The sequence below is a fragment of the Penicillium samsonianum genome (assembly GCF_028829775.1).
Source record: "Penicillium samsonianum strain IBT 33392 chromosome Unknown utg000004l_segment0_segment0, whole genome shotgun sequence".
NCBI classification, from domain to species: Eukaryota; Fungi; Ascomycota; class Eurotiomycetes; order Eurotiales; family Aspergillaceae; genus Penicillium; species Penicillium samsonianum.
Window position 1 is genome coordinate 4,209,417 of NW_026643262.1, and position 18,620 is coordinate 4,228,036.

General features: G+C 49.3%; 11 protein-coding genes across 11 annotated transcripts; 6 read left to right on the top strand and 5 right to left on the bottom strand.

The window, feature by feature from the left end:
- Positions 1–179: 179 nt before the first annotated feature.
- On the bottom strand, positions 180–1,040 carry N7471_008539 (alpha/beta hydrolase; the record flags this gene model as incomplete). Its single annotated transcript, XM_057281258.1, has 1 exon — positions 180–1,040. One exon carries the CDS (start codon positions 1,038–1,040, stop codon positions 180–182), a length of 861 nt encoding a protein of 286 aa, XP_057135518.1.
- Positions 1,041–1,549: 509 nt separating this feature from the next.
- On the top strand, positions 1,550–2,004 carry N7471_008540 (uncharacterized protein; the record flags this gene model as incomplete). The annotated part of the gene is made up of 2 exons (XM_057281259.1): positions 1,550–1,602; positions 1,707–2,004. The coding sequence occupies 2 exons, from the start codon at positions 1,550–1,552 to the stop codon at positions 2,002–2,004; spliced, it is 351 nt and encodes a 116-aa protein (XP_057135519.1).
- Positions 2,005–3,237: 1,233 nt separating this feature from the next.
- Positions 3,238–4,598, top strand: N7471_008541 (SDR family oxidoreductase; the record flags this gene model as incomplete). The annotated part of the gene is made up of 4 exons (XM_057281260.1): positions 3,238–3,279; positions 3,332–3,600; positions 3,665–3,981; positions 4,046–4,598. The coding sequence occupies 4 exons, from the start codon at positions 3,238–3,240 to the stop codon at positions 4,234–4,236; spliced, it is 819 nt and encodes a 272-aa protein (XP_057135520.1). The 3' UTR covers positions 4,237–4,598.
- A 952-nt stretch (positions 4,599–5,550) lies between these two features.
- Positions 5,551–6,142, bottom strand: N7471_008542 (40S ribosomal protein eS27; the record flags this gene model as incomplete). Its single annotated transcript, XM_057281261.1, has 3 exons — positions 5,551–5,733; positions 5,945–6,007; positions 6,140–6,142. The coding sequence occupies 3 exons, from the start codon at positions 6,140–6,142 to the stop codon at positions 5,551–5,553; spliced, it is 249 nt and encodes an 82-aa protein (XP_057135521.1).
- Positions 6,143–6,180: 38 nt separating this feature from the next.
- N7471_008543 (uncharacterized protein) lies at positions 6,181–6,551 on the top strand (the record flags this gene model as incomplete). The annotated part of the gene is made up of 2 exons (XM_057281262.1): positions 6,181–6,350; positions 6,509–6,551. The coding sequence occupies 2 exons, from the start codon at positions 6,181–6,183 to the stop codon at positions 6,549–6,551; spliced, it is 213 nt and encodes a 70-aa protein (XP_057135522.1).
- Positions 6,552–6,735: 184 nt separating this feature from the next.
- On the bottom strand, positions 6,736–8,490 carry N7471_008544 (aminoalcoholphosphotransferase; the record flags this gene model as incomplete). Its single annotated transcript, XM_057281263.1, has 7 exons — positions 6,736–6,849; positions 6,911–7,578; positions 7,635–7,730; positions 7,803–7,849; positions 7,912–8,069; positions 8,148–8,157; positions 8,351–8,490. The coding sequence occupies 7 exons, from the start codon at positions 8,488–8,490 to the stop codon at positions 6,736–6,738; spliced, it is 1,233 nt and encodes a 410-aa protein (XP_057135523.1).
- A 674-nt stretch (positions 8,491–9,164) lies between these two features.
- Positions 9,165–10,985, bottom strand: N7471_008545 (NIPSNAP family protein). The gene is made up of 2 exons (XM_057281264.1): positions 9,987–10,985; positions 9,165–9,923 (listed from the first exon to the last, which is right to left on the bottom strand). The coding sequence occupies exons 1-2, from the start codon at positions 10,642–10,644 to the stop codon at positions 9,439–9,441; spliced, it is 1,143 nt and encodes a 380-aa protein (XP_057135524.1). The 5' UTR covers positions 10,645–10,985; the 3' UTR covers positions 9,165–9,438.
- Positions 10,986–11,682: 697 nt separating this feature from the next.
- N7471_008546 (pyridoxamine 5'-phosphate oxidase family protein) lies at positions 11,683–12,475 on the top strand (the record flags this gene model as incomplete). The annotated part of the gene is made up of 2 exons (XM_057281265.1): positions 11,683–11,799; positions 11,861–12,475. The coding sequence occupies 2 exons, from the start codon at positions 11,683–11,685 to the stop codon at positions 12,473–12,475; spliced, it is 732 nt and encodes a 243-aa protein (XP_057135525.1).
- Positions 12,476–12,954: 479 nt separating this feature from the next.
- Positions 12,955–13,869, top strand: N7471_008547 (lipoyl(octanoyl) transferase LIP2; the record flags this gene model as incomplete). Its single annotated transcript, XM_057281266.1, has 1 exon — positions 12,955–13,869. The coding sequence occupies one exon, from the start codon at positions 12,955–12,957 to the stop codon at positions 13,867–13,869; it is 915 nt and encodes a 304-aa protein (XP_057135526.1).
- A 914-nt stretch (positions 13,870–14,783) lies between these two features.
- Positions 14,784–15,807, bottom strand: rho3 (Rho family GTPase RHO3; the record flags this gene model as incomplete). The annotated part of the gene is made up of 8 exons (XM_057281267.1): positions 14,784–14,902; positions 14,956–15,157; positions 15,219–15,340; positions 15,401–15,415; positions 15,481–15,497; positions 15,571–15,588; positions 15,648–15,698; positions 15,758–15,807. 8 exons carry the CDS (start codon positions 15,805–15,807, stop codon positions 14,784–14,786), a joined length of 594 nt encoding a protein of 197 aa, XP_057135527.1.
- A 1,021-nt stretch (positions 15,808–16,828) lies between these two features.
- Positions 16,829–18,465, top strand: N7471_008549 (uncharacterized protein; the record flags this gene model as incomplete). Its single annotated transcript, XM_057281268.1, has 4 exons — positions 16,829–16,869; positions 16,926–17,084; positions 17,142–17,202; positions 17,263–18,465. 4 exons carry the CDS (start codon positions 16,829–16,831, stop codon positions 18,463–18,465), a joined length of 1,464 nt encoding a protein of 487 aa, XP_057135528.1.
- Between the last annotated feature and the right edge of the window lie 155 nt (positions 18,466–18,620).

Genomic DNA, 18,620 nt, shown 5'->3' on the forward strand with positions numbered 1-18,620 from the left:
TGAAGTCGCAGCATTGATCTTTATATGAACCATACACAACACAATCTCAGTCTCGTAGCAGCAGCAATCATCAAGTCGTTATTCTCAAGGGAGTATATGTGCTACATGTAATCATGGTCTAGAAAATCTAATCTAATCCACTAAAGATCCAGCTCTGTCTATATACAAAGTCCTCGCCCTCAAAACGGCGTATCCATATCATTCACGTCCTCTTCCACCTCCTTCCCCTTGTCATTCGAGCTATCACTGCGCTCCATCTGCTCCCGAATAAACCGCACAGCAGCATCAAGATACGGCCGCTGGCTCGGCAAAAAGTGACCACCAGGATGCCAAACAACCAACTCATCCTTCTCAGGCTGACCAGCACAAGCCTCAACCAAAGCCTGACTCCTCGACTCCTCAACAACAGCATCCAAAGACCCAAGCACATGCAACACAGGCGTCTGAATAGCAGGCTCATAGAAAGCCCTGTACCGGGCCCCAGGCGCCCTGAACCCAGAGTAACAAATCGCAAACTTAAGCTGCGGATGCTGGAACTCCTCCTCGCCGAACGGCGCCGGAATAGTAATCCCAGCCGCACCGTCAGCGCTTATCATAGAAAAATGCTTGAACGACGCCTTCCGGCCGGGCTCCAGCAACGCCGCGACCATGGCGGCCAGCGCAGCGCCCTGCGAAAACCCGATCACGCCGTCGAAGGGGCCTTCTTCTTTCAGTGTGCGCGCTACAGCTGCGAACCCTTGTTCAAGGCCGGTGTACAGCGGCGGGTTTGCAGTGTTGGAGCGCCGCCACCAGCCGTAGGATTCGATTTCGTTGTCTGGATTGCCTTCCGAGGAGGGCTCGTAGCCTGGAATGTCGGAGGGCAGGAGGCGGATTGGGGCTGTTGGGTAGATAGCGGAGACTTCGTGCAGGGGGAAGGCTTTTTGGATGTGTTTTGTTAGGGCGCGGCTTTTGGCGTGGAAAAGGCTGCCGGACTGTGTGTAGCCATGGAGCATGAGCAGTTTGAGCGGTTGCCGCGTCGAGGTTGTGGGGTTGGGGGCCATTGTTGCTAGAGGTCTAGTGTGAGTGATTCTGGAGAGTAGGAGGGAATTTAAAGACTGGGAGGAGAGGGTTGCTTTATACATCGGAGGGAGAGGAGAGACTAGAAGAAAGTGACTCTTTTTCTTCCCCCTCTCCGATCTAGGTACGATAAGATAAGGGGCGGAGTCCTTTTTAGGCTTGCCAAACAACCCGTGCACCAGGGACCCGCTACGCCGCAACTCGAACGGAAAGCTATGAGTGATTTTACAACTTTATTCGTAAATGCGGCCACGCGTACCGTCGTCAATGTAGGCAGATACGCTCAACGAGTTTGTTGGTCGATGGACAAATGCACGTGCATATCAAGGCGGTGGGTGCTTGGTCTGGCAAAGCAGGGCGGTCAAATTGCCGCCCCGTATAGTCCGGCCTAAATAGGAAACTTGAACCCAAAACAGCTTCATCACATCAACAAACATCCAATTTGCGCCACGATTACTTTTCACTTTCACAATTACCACTAATCCACGCAATAATGTCTAACGCCAACCTCCAAGATCTCAATGCCAAGATGCAGGCTCTCATCGAGCATGTCTCCCCCACCTTATAACCCCACCACACAAGATCTTTCTGAACCCCTCGATAATTCACCTCTCAGGAACATAGAGTATGTTGCTAATACGTTGGAACAGTGCCTTTGAATCCCACCCCCAGTGCCAACCCCCCAACACCCACCCAACTATCTTCTTCCTGTACGACTTCGTCCGCAACAGCCACAACCAGCTGAAGGCCATCGACGCCGACAAGTATGCTGCCGGTGACAACGGTGCTAAGACCGCTGTGGGTGAGGTTGAAGGCCGCAATGCGTTTGCCAACATGCTCATTAATGATAAGTCCGGCAAGCTGTCCATGATGACTGGCGGCGACCCGTCCAACCCTGCTGATTTCGGCGCGGAGATCAAGTCTAAGGCCCTCATTTTGACTCAGTGAGGTTCAATGCTGGATTTTACTATTCAATCCTACATATTCATTCAACGGGGTAGGAAGATCAGGACGAGCTTGGGTTGGCTTTTCTCTGCTTGGTCTTCGGTTTCTATCTTTCCTTTCGTTACTGGCATCTTGTACACAAACAAATACATCATGAAATACCCATATCTATATACAACCTTAAATGAAACTGGGTTTTCGGATTCTTTTGAGTCCTTCAAATTTTCGTATATCCTTTCAGTATGCAGAGACGAGAAGAGGATATAATCGATGATAGACATCCCGAGATTGTATAGATTAAATAAAGGTTAGCCAAGATAGCCAAACAAGATAGAGTATCAGGCAAGACGACAAAGCATGTTTATCTTCCAAGCTTGGTCACCTTGAGACCTCTAGGGCTATACATACCAAAGCAGACAAGCGTAGTGCGCAAGGTGGGGAACTCTCGGGCCCCGCATTCTCGAGATCTCAGGACAACAACTTTGTACATGTAGAACAGAGGCCATAATCCGGTTTTCACTTTATTTGAAGACAATCCATATAACCCTTTCTAAAAAGTCTCCCATAGAAAGGGCTGGTGATACGCTATAGATTTTGACAATGAATTTGTTTAGGGAGGCTATGGTTCTGCGCCCTATATCGATTTTCAGCAATACAAGTCACTTCAGTTTTGAGACCTAGATATTCGTAGCTCGTGCAAGAGCTTAAAAATCGTAAAAAGCGGCCAATATTTCGTTAATCTCAAAGTTTTCGAGTGTTGTCGAACCAAGGAGAAGTAGATAGGACAAGACAACATGATAATACTAGGCTCTTTCCCGCTCCCACACACACATTGGACACCCACGCGCCTATTCTTATTTGATGTATCGTAACATCTTGGTACTTTTCGATGGATGGGGGATTGATTCAAATGTTTGCCAAGTCTGCCTGAGACAATTCTACTCTACTATGGTAACATACGCTACATATCGTCAAGGGAGATTGCAGCCAAGTCCCTAGTGTGCACAAGCCTGCACGGCGAGATCAAAACGCCGAGCTTAATAAACAAAGCCTTCCATCCCATTCTACCTAGGTATTATCAAGCGAGCAGTATTATTAAGCACCTGCCATACATCCATGGGAACTTAGGAGATGGTTGTATGAACATCTTTTCTATCAAACCAATCGAACTATAAAAGTCTAGACTACACACACACACAATTCATCCAACTTAGAATCACTACTCATTCACTCAACATGTCCGTTTACGTTATTACCGGAGTGTCTAAGGGACTCGGGGTGAGTCTGCCTTCTACCGCGTAACGCACCGTCTTTACTTAATCCAGCCTAGTTCGAGTTCCTTAGACAGATCTCAGAAGACCAGAAGAATCTGGTCGTTGGTCTGGTCCGCGATAAAGCTGGGACCGAGAAGAAGATAGCGGCAGAACTAGGTGACCGTCCCAATATCCACATCCTCCATGCAGACCTCACCAAGTACGCCAGCCTAAAGCAAGCCGCTGCCGACACGGCCGAGATTGTTGGCGAGCGTGGCATCGACTACCTGGTGGCTAACGGAGCTTTGGTGCCCTACTTGGACACCTATGGACCTATCGGCGCATTGTAGGTCTACTTCACTCTGGCCAATGTCCGGGCTGGTCTATGGTTAACGCTATGTGTTCAACAGGAGCGATAAGGTCGAGGAGGTCGAGGCTGTTTCATCGCAGCTATCGCAGACTAATGTCGTCGGCAACATCCACCTCTTCCACCTCTTCCTCCCTCTTGTCCTGAAGGGCAAGGTTAAGAAGGTGATTACCATTTCTACCGGTCTGGCCGACCTCGACTTGACCAACGATTGCGAGGTTGATATTGGTGCTTTATACGCTGCCTCTAAGGCGGCTATGAACGTTATTGTAGCGAAGTTCAACGCGCAATACAAGAAAGATGGTGTGCTCTTCATAAGTATCAGCCCGGGTTTGGTGGAGGTGGGCCGCTACGCGGATTGTACGTATCCCTTCCTGTCTTCAAGATTGCAACATCTGGACGGTTTATTAATGCATACCCACAGCCACCCCGGAAGAGATCCAGGGCTTGACGGGATTTATAGGCAAGCTCGTAACATATGCGCCTCACTTCAAGGGCCCAATTACTCCGGAAGAATCCGTCCGACATGTCAGGTCGACCTGGGAGAAGGCTAGCATCGAGGGTGGGTTTGGTGGGGCGTTTGTCTCGCATCTTGGAAACAAGCAGTGGGTGTAAACTTGGGGTCCCGCTCCATCAATTACTCTGATACACTTATTGATGTACGTGCAACACGTGCATCTACGTATACTCTACGAGATCAATACACTCGATTCTAGATGTCTATTCGGGCTGGCCACCATCCCACATGACCCATACCTTCTTGCCACCACGTCTTGTTAAGGAGAAATTAAAGGTAGGGCCACAGGCGAGATAATATTGATTGGATACATGCTTAGGAGAAGAATATTGAGGTGGGTGGGTGTCTTTTATAGACCCCGATACCGCCTTCTAGATCTGATTCCCACAGCGGGGTCAAGTACGCTTCAGTCAATCGTTGCTCTAATTCTGGCGGGTTGAGAGATATACTTTGAATCTATGGGATGTACTACAGCTCCCATTGACTACTTGAGACTGTGCTTTCAAGATAGACCGTCGGCGTATAGCACATTTGATATGTGATGACAATCCATACAACATGACAGCATGTAATGTTCCACAGTAGAGCTACAGCTCTACATCTACAATTGGCAGCCATCTAGGTACAACTCATGACACAGAGTGTAGAGCCCAATATACAGTAGTCGCAGATACATTTAATACATTAAACACAAGAAAGCAGAAAATCAGAACATCAAACAGAGCACAAAGTCAAGCAAGGTGCCATTTTTGTGCCAGATATCCGGAACTCCCTTAGCAGAATGCTAGTTGCTTTTTTTTCGAATGCTTTTTGAAGGGGTCGTTGACAGGGTCGGGGCATTCCATCTTCTATCTGTCATCACACGCAAAGAAAAACAAGAACTCAACGCTGAGATATTAATCATCACCGTAAAATGCAAAAGAAAGAACAGGCAATGGGTGGAAAATAGGATGAGAAATGGGTCCCAAAAGGCCACATTCAAATTTTGTCTTCTTCAAGAGGGGATCCAGCAACACTGATATAGTATGGAAAAAGGAACCATATCACATCATCTGCAAATCGCACCCCCTCACAAAACCCAACACCAGTCGAAAAAACAGTTAAGGAAAATGTCCGTCCATGTGGTTCGGTAGGGGAAGGGTGATATTGAAAAAAAGGGTTGTTTGGTATGTGACATTTTGAAGCCCGGTAGGGAGAGAGAAAGAGAGAAAAGCCCAGTATATGGAACTGGGCTCGAATAGCAACTCTCTCCCCGAAACACCGAAAACCGAAGCCGAGACGATCAAAAAAAAAGTAAGAAGAGGTCAACCCCGGGTTTTGGTATTTTCATCCTAATTTCTCCATGCTAATTCTCTCTTTGACGTTTCAACCGGAACATAACAAGAAAAAAAAGTTTTTCATTCGTTTCTCGTTTACTTGCGGCGGAAAGAGCAGCCCTCGGTCAGACGAGCCTTACCACCTGTGGGCTGGCAGAGGACGGTCGAGCAGCCGGCGCAGATGACGACGGTCTGGGCGTGCGAGAAGACGGTGGTGATGGTGAAGCAACCGGGGCACTTGACGTCCATGAAGAAGGAGCGGGGCTGGGGCACGAGGGTCTGTAGTCGGAGAATTCGAGAATCAGCCATCATTTTCTTCCAACATTTCCAGTTTCCAAAAAGATTCCATATCATCCTTTCGTTCGGTGCCTTTTCCCATTTGCTCCATGTCGAGCATCGGAGGTCCAGGTCGAATATCCAGGTTTCGCCCCTCGTCGGGTTGATATTTTCACATCTTTCGTGATTCTTTCGGAGGTCGGTTGTTTCATACCTTAAGCTTGTGCTTACGGGCCTCGGCCTGGGGGGTGGGGTTGAGGAGATCGACCGCGAGAACCTATCGAGGACAGCATGTTAGCGTCGGTGGACGTTGAATTTTGGAATCGATGATCCGTTATAGGTCTCCCATGTCCGTGTGTATCGCATCGAACTTGGACCGAGCGGAAAATCAGGGCGAAAATGGGCTTACCATCTTGACGAGTGAAAGTCGATCAGCGAGATAGTTGATTAATGGCGCTGATGGCGATGGCCTTGTGTGATGCGGATGAGGTGGTCTTCCAAGAGAAGTCTGAAGGGATTTGGACCGGTTTGGGTGGAGGTAGGGCTTTGTGCCGCTTTGTGCCCTCGCTTGTCCTTATTCGGGAAGGCGGCGAACTTTCCACCAATCAAAGTCGGATTAGGTAAGCTACTGAGGTAAGCACGAGCTCAATCGCTGGTTCCGTGTGGAGACGTGGATTCCGCTGCAGGCAGGCAGTCAGGTGCTTCACTATTCTTCTACAACAATCTCAAACAATCGCAAAACAACGGCAATATTACAACTCTCATATTCTATCGCTAGAACGCCACTCCGAGCTACTTGCTCTGTGTTGAAGGGAAACTAAATTATGTACTGGAAACGTCATTAGCCAGGCATCATGATGTCCAACGCTTTTTTTCAAGTGTCCGACTGATACCCGACTCTCCCACTCAGCTCAATTGAGCTGTCTCGCCTGTGGTGATCGAGGAGGTTGAACTGCTGTTCATCCACAAGCCCACCAAACACTCCGGATTGCGCCAATAAGCCCTTTATTTGGTCTTCTTCGACACGCCGGTCTTGCGCTCGGTCTCCTCGACGAACGGGTACTTGATCGTGAGGCACCAGATATCGATGTAGTCGCATATCGTGGTGATGATGTCAAACTGGAGGAAAATCAAGATCAGCAAATCGTCGCGCGCAAGGGAAAGATAAGGGGAAACATACCACGAAGCTACCGTACACACCGACAGCCAGTCCCAACAACCCGAACATGAATCCCACCTGCCCAACACCATACCCAAGCACAGGTGCGGACCACAAGCCGATCAGCGCACCCACGCTGTCCAAAACACCCAGAGCGAGCGGGTACAGCAGGACATTTTGATAAGGGAAACTCGTCTGAGTGAGGTGGCCGATGATGATGCGGCCGACAGAGTAGGCATTGACGAGACTCACAAACAGCCCGAAGGGAATGGTGTAGTTTTCCAAAATCACCGGCTGGAGGTATAGGTAGGCGGGAATGAGAGTCCAGATAACCGCCAAGGGCGCGAGACCATACAGCGGCGAGAAGGGGTCCTGGCCTCGCTCGCGACGCACCTTCATGACGTTCATGATACTCGAGCCGATGGCGAAGCAAAGCATGATCGAGCCATACACAAGATACCAATATGTGAAGGGCAGGTTGTATATCTGGCTTGAGAGGAAGCTAGGCTTCGGCACGCCGATAGTCTCCAGCATGGACTGGTGCCAGAAGCTGCCGCCACCCATGTAGGCGGTGAATATGTAGACGAGGCACAAGGTGAGGATGCCCTCGACAGGGCCGGAGACCACACCCAATGTGAGGATTTGCGTGTAGTATTCATCCCATGTTTGGACGTAGAAGGTCATCGTTGCTGCGATTGTTAGAGACGATTTACACGTGGAAGGGCACGGGGAGGGCTAGGCTTACAGCCGAATAGAGCGATGAAGGTCATCCAGGACTGGCCCATGTTCATTGCCGCTGCGAAGACCAAGACGCTGAGACCGGTGTTGCATGCATCGACACCTGGTAACGTAGAGACAAAGAATCAGCAATCCATACACTTCAAACTTTTTCATACTATCTTCGGGAACTCACTGTGATCAAAGAGCTCGCCTAGCGGGCCACTTTGTCTCGTCCTCCGCCTAAAGCGCAGCCAACATCAGTAAAGTCTCCCTTAACTGTCCGACGGAAAGTGTAGACATACGCCTGCATGCCATCTACGGCATCGAAGGTCTGGTACATGAACAAGCCAATCGCACAACTGGCATAGACCCAGGGCGGGCAGTCCGTATCCAAGTTCGGGTTGTACCACATAACGGTGAGGAAATTAATTACCACGAACATGAATCCGGTGAGGGTAATCTACCAAAACGAGCGAGGGATTAGGATCTTTTCTTATACTCCGGCAATTGTAACAGTGTCGCATGGGGCAAGACTTACGGCATTGGGTCTTTAGACGCGCAAAGAGTAGAAGAATAGAGTCAGCCATATTGCGCTGTATATAGATCCTCTGGAATAGAAGAACAGAAGACGAGGAATAACAACGTATCCATCCCAGTATGCAAAGAGGGCACCAGCGCAAGGATGTATAACCCATGCACACAAAGTCCGGGGAACGAAAGTAAAGAGAGGGAGATACTCACGCCATCCCCATGGGGAAGCAGCGAATCACGCATTTGTTGTAGAACGGCTTGAGGATAAACTGACTGACTGGCGAGTGGTCGACTCCAACATATTTGTAGTTCTTCAGATTCGCCAATTCATGTTGCCGGATGTAAACCATTCTCTTGGTTGTTTTGCGCGTGTGTGAACGCGCGGGTCTCTATTATCTGGGTATTTCTTTCTGAGCGCGACACATATATTTGATGGAGTTGTCGCGTTGCGGTGTTCGCATTTAAATATGCGCGATTAGGGTCGAGGGGTAATATTGAAGGATATCGGAGAGGGTATCGCCGGGAAAGGGAATTAAAAAACAAAGGGGGAAAAAGAGAGGATGAAGAGAAGAAGAGAAGAAGAAAAGAAGAAAAGAAGAAAATGGGATCTCCGTTAGGGAGGAACAGCCGTAGACGCAGGTCTATGGGGGTGTGATATTAAAGATCGGCGTTGAAGAGAGAAAGAGGCCACTTGGTCTCGATCTTTTGTTGACTTTTTTTTTTCTGCCGGCGGAGAGAAGTGATTTGAGGTCTTAGATTAGATCAGGATGGTTGGTCTTTATAGTCCATGGATATACGTATGTACATGTTGGAATTTGACTACAAAGTTATTCTCTTGGTCCTTGTCAGATCGGCAATCCATGTGCAGGTCGATATTCAACTAACCCCTCTCTGCCCAAGCGATCTAAGCGTTGCCAATGAAGTGATGCCTCAAAAGGGTTGAGATGAGCAAAAAGTGGGGTTATTCGATGCCTGGGACTGGCAATGAGATCCGAGCGCAACGAATAATATGGGGGAAGCAGGGTTTGTAACTAAATAAGACCTCGGAGGTTTGATGTTTGACTAATGGATTTGACACATGCTTAATGCCTAGGTACACAATACAAAATCGGATGCAAAGGGCCTAGTATCCCCATAACATGCATCCCGACAGAAAGGAAATAAGGGGTATGCGTTAATGGCGAGACCAACCTCGGTCAATACACCTCGCGACATCCTGCTCGTTCGAATGAAGATTCCCTGGACGCCAAGATCCGGGGAATAGGCCAAGGGAAATCGTTTGAGCTGGCTCAAACAATTTAGCCGACAGGGCTCCAGGGCATCGGGACAAGAATCCGACTCTTCATGCTCTGGATCAAGGGAACAGTTTTGTGAACCGTCTCGGCCCAGCCTTCGACGCCCCACGACTGCTCGCGGCAGATCTTGCGCTCCTCCAAGTTGGCATACTGCCATAGGTGGTGCACTGTGTTTAAGTCGCCAATTTGCACGAACCATGCACCTACGCCCTCCATCACCTCACGACGAGCTGTAAGGCCACGGCGCCAGTGTGTCTCCCACTCCAGGAGATTGCCCGGGTGCAGGGTGTACGACCGAAGCTCAAAGAGTCCACCGAGACGGCGAGGCGGGGTTGTGGGCCAGAACGAGAACTCCTGCATCAACGAGGTCCTCTTGCTCTTAATCAGGCTCTTGAGTTTGCGATCGAAGGCAGGGAACTCTGGGTGTTGCGAGATGTTGTGAAGAGAGTCGTGGTAGCCTTCATAGCGTTGGTATTCCCAGATGTGGACTAATTCAAGCAAGGACAAGAGTCAGCGCGCAGAAAAGATTGGGTCATTTGATCGGGATTTACCAAAGGTATCATTGTCGCCCACTTGCGTCCGCCAGCTGCCCACCAAGTTGACACGGTTCTCCTCGGTACCCGCCATGCGGGGGTACCACTGGCCCACCAGATCCACATATTCATCAACCTTGTCGGGCTTAACGTCGTGCATAACGATGGAATGGACATATTTGCCGCGTGCTAAAACCTGTGAGAAGGAGCGCTCCATATCCTTGTCAAAATGTTGGCCCTCTTTGGTGCCGTAGATGAGCGAAGACAAAGGGCCACGTTTGGCCACAGCTTCTTGGTGTTGGTCATCCCCTAAATAGCGGTGCATTGAGAGTGAGCCCAGTTCTTTCTGATCAAGCGTCGTGGCAGCATCGAAAGTAGGGTGGATGCGATCATGACTGCTCGCATTGCTCACTTGTGGAGCAGTGGGAGCGTACTCACGGGAAGGGGTAAATGAAGAAGCAGAAGCATTGACAGACTGACTCTCTTGCTGTTCTCTTCTCAAACGAGCCTGTTCCAAGTTCTCGCGGAACTCCTTCCGCCGTCTGAGGTATTCCTCAGTCGACTGGGCTGTAACATCGCGAATCGAGGGAGAACGATAGGCCACGGCTGACGAGCTGAAGGGTCGTAAGAGTGAAGTCACCGCTCGAGTTGAGCGGGCTGCGCGTGGACCCAACATGATGGTGTGGAAAGAATAACAGAAAATACGCTTGACAATAATGAATCCGAAGTTGACAGTAAGCTAGGGAGGTAAAGTATAGAATCAAGGAAGTGAGAAGAAAAGGAAGGAGAAGAGTGGGAGGTGAAGATGGTAGAAACAAAGTGAAGAGGGGGGATAGGAGAGTGGAGAGGTAAGTGCAGGGACTAGGCTGGAGGTTGCAGGGGAGGAGAGTTGAAGAAGGGGGCGATGATCGGGTGGATGTGTGTACCGATCGGATCGGAGAGTATGAAAATGTCCAGTACCAGTAACAAAGGGAGTACGAGACTGAAGATTAGTAGAATTAATCTCCAGTTGCGAATTGATTACAATATGGAATACCTAGATACTCCCGAGTACAATCATGATGTTAGATGTGGTTTATTAACGGTAGCTCATGTGCGGGGAAGGAGCTTCCCCGAGTTCTTGGTATGGAGTAATAGTGACGGGCTGTGTTGGTACCACTTGCCCAACTTTACAGCCAATCTCCCACTAAAATGTGGGTAATGATGACTTCGCCCGCATGTACTCGGTACCATTGGACTTCTGCAAGCATCTGTACCTACTTGAGGTAGCGTGCTCCGTACATCGCCACTTATTATAGACTAGTACTATAGAGCTACGGAGTACGGAGTAGAGACACGTCTGCTTGCTTGTACCTCGATGCAAATATCATGCAATAATAATACAACATCCGACATATCTGCCACTATGACGTTATCTGGGCTGTCTCCACGCTTTTGCAAATCACTTCTAATCCGTGTGTTCTGAGACAATTGCGTGGAGTGTTCTGTACTGTGTCCACCAAAAGAATGAGTCTTAAAAAATAGCCGTAGATCGGAGCATAACCTGCAAGTAGGCTACCAAGTTGGAAATCAGCATGAAGTGATGACGTTGCCGGACAAACAGCACCTAAACCCCTTTGGGAAGGGGACACCGCCCCCGGAGGGCAGATCTCGATCCTCTCCTCCCGCGGTCCTAACTTCACGATTACTATTTTGGTTCTCAAATCTTAAGAATATGGCCGAATCACTCAACCCCCCGCTGTCTTACGAGGCATCTGCCACCACCACTCATCCCCATGTCGCTACCTCGTTGCCATCCGAGGTCATTTCATGCCTCAAGAACTCGCGCTTCGTAAGTACAACGCCATTGAACAACCAACCCACCAAACTGACCTTCTATCGCCCCAATCAAGCTGCACCTGGCAACATGCGATGACAAAACACCCCACATCTCACTGATGTCGTACACATATCTCCCCTCGACCCCATTCGACCCGCACCCCACCATCATCATGACCACAAACCCCGCATCGCGGAAAACAAACCACCTGCTGTCCAACCCGCGGGTCTCACTGCTGGTCCACGACTGGGTGTCGCATCGCCCTCCCACCCGGGCCCCGACGCAGGGTGAGCGCGACGGCTCCCCACCACCCGCTGCTACCCGCTCGTCTCTTGCCAGCCTGCTGCTCAACCTGAATACCAGCGCGCTCTCCAGCATCTCGACTACCATTACTGGCGAGGCGCGGTTCTTGGAGTCCGGCTCGGAGGAGGAAGCGTGGTGCAAGGATCGCCATCTGGAGAATAATACTTTCGAGGAGGAGGAGATCAATATCTTCGGCCAGCAGCAGCAGCAACAGGATCCTAGCGCAAGACGACCTAGCGTTTCCATTGACACTGATGTGCGGGTCGTCACGGTAAGAGTCACTGAGGGTCGTATCGCGGATTGGAAGGGTGGTGTGCGCGATTGGGTCCTGCTTCCTGCTGAGCAGCAGGGCTCTGGGCTGGTCAATGGCCCGGCCTCTTCATAGTTTTCCAGTTTCCAATTGGAATGAAAGGAATGAGTTTATAGCAATGGACCTATACTTTCTACGACATTGGCACTACGTTCCCGACCAACTGAAATAGTATCATTTGGCTATTCGATTTAGAGAACTTTGCGCCAATGTATGATTCCCTTTGGGCTAGTTTGTTTAAAATCGTCGGCTTGTTAAACGGCCTGCGCTTGCATGATTAAGTTAAAATAACAGAAGTGAAATCAACACAAATAGCTGTAGGTATTAGACTCGAAGTAACCAGTGTTCAATGCATCCATAAATGTAGACAGAGATCGCAGAGGGGGCCGCCACTTATCAAACCTTATCGGAGCGAGCTCAGCTTCTCCGCAACAACCGACCTCGTACTCCGTGGAAAACGCAAACTCTCTCCCACAACCCTACAATGCGCTGAGAGATCCAATTATTATACATCCAAGACTTCAACCGTCTCAGCAACAACAAAACCACCCAAAATGAGACTCGCGCACCTCCACCTCCCCCACACAACGCCCTTCAGCCGCGTCTCGCACCTCCAACAAACCCTCACAACCCGCCTCCTCGCGCACAAAAAGCTTACCTCCCCAGGCTCAATATCCTCCCAACAGCCGATCAACCCAAGCGCCACACTATCCAAAACCCCACCCCCACCCCCAGACCCAACAATCATCACCTTCACTCCAAACCCCGTCTACACCACTGGCCGTCGCGACCTCCCACCTTCAAACACAAGTCCGCCTTCCACGACAAACCCCACCCTCTCTCTACCCCCAGCCCTCGAACCAATCCGCTCCCTCTTCATTCCAAACGGCACCAACCCCGCAAAGGCAGAGTACCACCCAACTCTCCGCGGCGGACAGACAACCTACCACGGGCCGGGCCAGATGGTCGCGTACACGATTCTTGATCTCAAGCGACTGGGTCTAACGCCCCGGTGCCACATCCGTGTTCTCGAGAATAGTGTCATCGACCTACTGAAAAGCTACGGGGTGGAGGGGTTTACCACCGAAGATCCGGGGGTCTGGGTGAAGCCCGGTTCAGGATCTGTATATGGATCAGGATTGCAACCGAGGAAGATCACGGCTGTGGGGGTGCATCTGCGACGCAATATCAGCAGCTTTGGAATCGGGCTGAATGTTACGGACGAGCCGATGTGGTTCTTTAAGCAGATTGTGGCTTGTGGGCTGGAGGGTAAGGAGGCGACTAGTCTGCAGGGTGTGGGTGTTTCAGGATTAGAGGTTGGGGATGTTGCTGCTGCTTTTGTGGAGAGCTTTGTTAGTCGGGTTAATATGGATTTTGCATGTGGGGAGAACTCGCTGGGGGAGAAGATTGATGAGGTTTATCGGGTTACGGAGGAGGATTTGCTGAACGATGAAGTTTATGCTTGCTGATGCTCTACTTAGATGATGCGGGGCTTGTGTTATTAGTGAGTGTTGTTTTTTTGCTTGGTCGTTTCATGCTGTTTGATAGCTCAGCTGTCAAGCCTGTATAACCTATATGTACGGTGTATGTACCTCAGCTGGTATTTTAGATAGAGAGCTGTGCTTAGTGACTTGACTGGATGGTCTGGAGCACGATGAGGATGCAATGTAAGAAGCCCAATGAGGAAATGCATTTTCTACATAGCTGTATTCATAATGCAGTCACAATGCGAATTAGGCCACATAAGGCGAGCGAAAACAAAAGATGGAGAAACACAAAGCGCAAATCCTTAAAAGTTATCGAGCAACATGAATGAGAAAGTATTGCCGGCAGAAAAGCAACCCAACCCCAAGTATCTTTGCGGTAAACTTCGGTGATAAGGTACCTTATCCGATGTATCCTATGGCGGTGAAGCAAAGGCGGTGGGAAGATGGCTGAGAACTTTCGATTCACTGAAGTAAAAAATATTAGAGAAATAATATACCAAAAAAACCCCGCAAAATCCAATGAAAATTATATTTGTATATCATAAATAGGAATCAAAAAACCAACCTCGCTGAGATGCTCGGAGCACAGAGATCCGGAGCTATGCAATCATGCAATCAACATGGACCGATTTCTATGGGATCTGAATGGAGCAGACATAGTCTGCCCTGGGGAAGAAAAAAAGAGTTGAAAGCAAGCTCAAAACACCGAATGCATGGGGGAATCAACAAACCCAACCGGGAGAAACGTGGGATAAACAAAAGAAACAGAGGGCGAATAAATGGGGAAGAGAGAATGGGAAACTTCCAAGGACGGATATCCAGCGAGTAAACGAAGGCCAATATGACAGACATAAAGGGATACTATGTGTATCAAGAACGGACCGCAAGACATTACCTCACAGAATAGTGCACTTCGAACCGGAGGACGAGCTCCCGCCCGCGTTAACCTCGAGGGCAACCTTCGCAGCCTCGTAGAAGCTTTCTCTGATGCCGCGGTTTTGGACCGCAGAGCATTCTAAAAGAATGTCAGCCGTGTGATCAGGTATAGATGAATCGAAGAGCACTCACCCAGATACTTTACCGCTCCAATCTCCTTCGCCTTCGCTAGGCCCTGGTCGAAGCTAATGGAGTTGGGGGTATCGTTCATATCTTCGTCCTTGCGCAGATCGCACTTGAGTGCTGTCAGGACTACGCGCACGCCCGGGCAGTTCTCGTTGATCTCGGCGATCCATTTCGACGACACGTTCTCGAAGGAGTCAGGGCTGTCGACCTATTTATCAAAATTTGTTAGCTTATATGCGGTATTTTCTGAGAGGGAACATTGTTCGTACACTGAAGCAGAGCATGAGAACATGTGTGTCCTCGTAGGACAATGCGCGCAGTCGGTCGAACTCTTCTTGACCGGCGGTATCCCATAGCGAGAGCTCCACATGTATGTTGTCGACGAAGATATCTGGGTGCGTGTGAGTTTCGAGGATTGTAGACAGCGGAGGGGAGCGGGGTAATTATGTACCATGCACGTAGTTTTCTATATTCCTCCGATGTTAGCAATGCGGGTTCAGGGAATTCGAGTTTGGGGGAATGCGCGCATACCAAAGACTGTAGGCTCGCTGAACACAAATAATAACTAGAATCAGTAACATGCACTTGAAAGTATGCTCTGAATATAATATAATTTCTTACTAGACCGTCGGGAAGAATCTAGTCAAAGTCCGTTAGCCATGCTATCATCGGAGACGGGTGAGGGGGAGATTGCGCACCCACGAGTAAACACATTCAGCGCAGAAGTCTTGCCGCAGGCACCATCGCCTCTGGGAGAATGTCAGACCAATCGCCAATAATCAGCGGGAAAATTCCGATCAAAACTAACAGCAGCACCATCTTGCGCTGGACCACCTTCTGTCGGCCGCAAAGCTGCATTGCGCAAAGTGATTCAGGAGACTCGGAGTAAGGAGATAAGGGGGCAATGGACAGTATGTCCAGGTATTATGTGTTGGTTTGTGAAGCGGTACTCGTATAAGATTTAGGAACAATTATGTGACAGTAGAAGAACGAGATTGTTGTCGGGGGAAGATTCCAGGATTGGCTGGGTCGATGACATCGCGCACTGAAGGGCTTAAGGGATCGGCGAATAGCGTCAGCCCCCTTCTGGTCCACCGAAGGTTTTTTTTTTCCTGATGATAATTTGCCTGTTAAATTAAGCCCATTTTAGAACTGTCTCATACTGTGGGTTTGTTTTGCGCATGTTCCTGGATGTTTTAGGTATTGGGGTGCTATAGTCCCCACGGCCTTTCTATAAGGGATTAACGTGAATATGTTGTATGAGAGACTACCAAGTCGTATGCAGCTTAGGGCTATGTGACTCTTTTTCATACAAGTCTAGGTCAGATTTCTTTCTACTACATACTAAAGCCCGTACTTAGCTTTCAATATGCAGAGAGCCTAGTAGGACTGCAATAATCAACATACCAAGCCCCCGACGGTAACAAAGCATCCAAAATACAAATATTAAGGTGAAACTTAATTTCTATTCTGCTGTTGGTTGCCTAAGTTATCAGCCTAATGTGTCTCGCATGCTTGAAACAATTCATGTACGTATGTTGTAGGCGCTTGAACAGTTCTCCATAAGTACATAGGCCGGTAATTCGACGGAGAGGAACAATAACAATAACAAACTATTCAAGCCTAGCATTGAATGAGCATAGGCCTATTGAACAATCGCTATTCAAACAACCTGAATTGATATTTTGGTGTACAAATAGTTGTTAGTTATACAACAATGTACAATGTAGTTCTAAGTCGGTGCTCTCCTCACGATAGTCAAGGCGGAAGCTCGCAGCTGTTATCTGACCCAGCTTCTCCAACACTCCAACCCCACCACTTTGCGACCCTCTCTATCCTAGCCACCTTTCTTCTCTTTTCGAAATATTATACACCCAAGATGTCGGACGATGATGATTTCATGCAGGACTCTGGGGATGAGTAATGGTCCCTTGTCCACTTGGCCTTCCAGACCGAGCTGACCGTTGAAATCGCAGTTACGACTTCGAATATGAGGATGCAGACGACGACGATTCCGGTGACATCGGGATCGAGAACAAATATTACAATGCCAAACAGATCAAGGTCGACAATCCGGAAGAGGCAGTTGACGAGTTCCTGGGCATAGCGCCCCTGGAACAAGACAAAAGCGACTGGTAATTTGTTGACTCCTAGGCTGATCGCAACGACTGGCGCTAACTATGAAAACATAGGGGATTCAAAGGTCTCAAGCAGGCCATCAAGCTGGAATTCAAGCTCGGGCGATACAGCGATGTAAGCTCATGTCCCAGGCTGATCTAGCTGTCCAGATACTGACTCCCATCTCTTCCTTAGACCGTCGCACACTACCGGGAACTGCTCACATACGTCAAATCCGCTGTTACACGAAACTATTCCGAAAAATCGATCAACAATATGCTCGACTTTATCGAGAAAGGGTCCGATAATGCAGAGGCGTATCAATGCATGGAGGAATTCTACTCTCTGACGCTCGAATCGTTTCAAAACACAAACAATGAGCGCCTTTGGCTGAAGACAAACATTAAACTGGCTCGGCTGTGGCTGGAGCGCAAGCAATACGGGCAGCTGGGCAAGAAGATGCGGGAATTGCACCGGGCATGCCAACGAGAGGATGGATCGGACGACACCAGCAAAGGAACATACTTACTCGAGCTCTACGCCCTTGAGATCCAGATGTCCTCTGAAACGAAGAATAACAAACGACTGAAGGCCCTGTACCAGCGAGCCCTTCGAGTGCGGTCGGCAGTGCCCCATCCGAAGATCATGGGCATTATCCGTGAATGTGGAGGCAAGATGCACATGAGCGAAGAGAACTGGAAGGAGGCACAAAGTGATTTCTTCGAGTCGTTCCGAAACTACGACGAGGCGGGATCCATGCAACGAATCCAAGTTCTCAAATACCTTGTCTTAACGACAATGCTTATGAAGTCCGACATCAACCCCTTCGATTCTCAGGAAACCAAGCCATACAAGAATGATCCACGCATTTCTGCCATGACCGACCTGGTGGACGCCTTCCAGCGTGACGACATTCATGCATACGAGGATGTACTGAGCAAACATCCGGATGTCTTGGCTGATCCTTTTATTGCGGAGAACATTGACGAGGTTAGCCGTAACATGCGTACCAAGGCCGTTCTGAAATTGATTGCACCCTATACCCGATTTTCGCTGCAATTTATCTCCAAACACATCAAGGTCTCTGTGCCCGAGGTGCTGGACATTCTCAGTTTTCTCATCCTGGACAAAAAGCTCAACGCCAAGATTGACCAGGATAATGGGACGGTGGTAGTGGAGAGTGCGAGTGACGTGGAGCGGCTGCGAGCTGTGGGAGAGTGGAGCTCCGCGCTGCGCAACCTCTGGCAAACAACTCTCAACGGTGAGGGGTTGCGTCCAAATGATCCCTCACAAGGTTCCATTTTCCAATCGAGTCTTGGAGACGAGGGTATGCGATCCGCGGGGCCCCGAGCACGCAAAGATGGTCGAGGCAAAATGCCAGCCAAATGGTTGTTCTAGGCCGTCCTTTTGAAAGCGGTTGGAAAGATTTTTAAGCGCCTTCCATCCACGTGTGCATGTCCGAGCCGCGTGGGAAACAAAAAGGAAGAGCGCACACCGTTTCTTTGTTGCTTACGAGAGAGAATCCAGACCCGCTATTTAGAGTTGGTCTGACA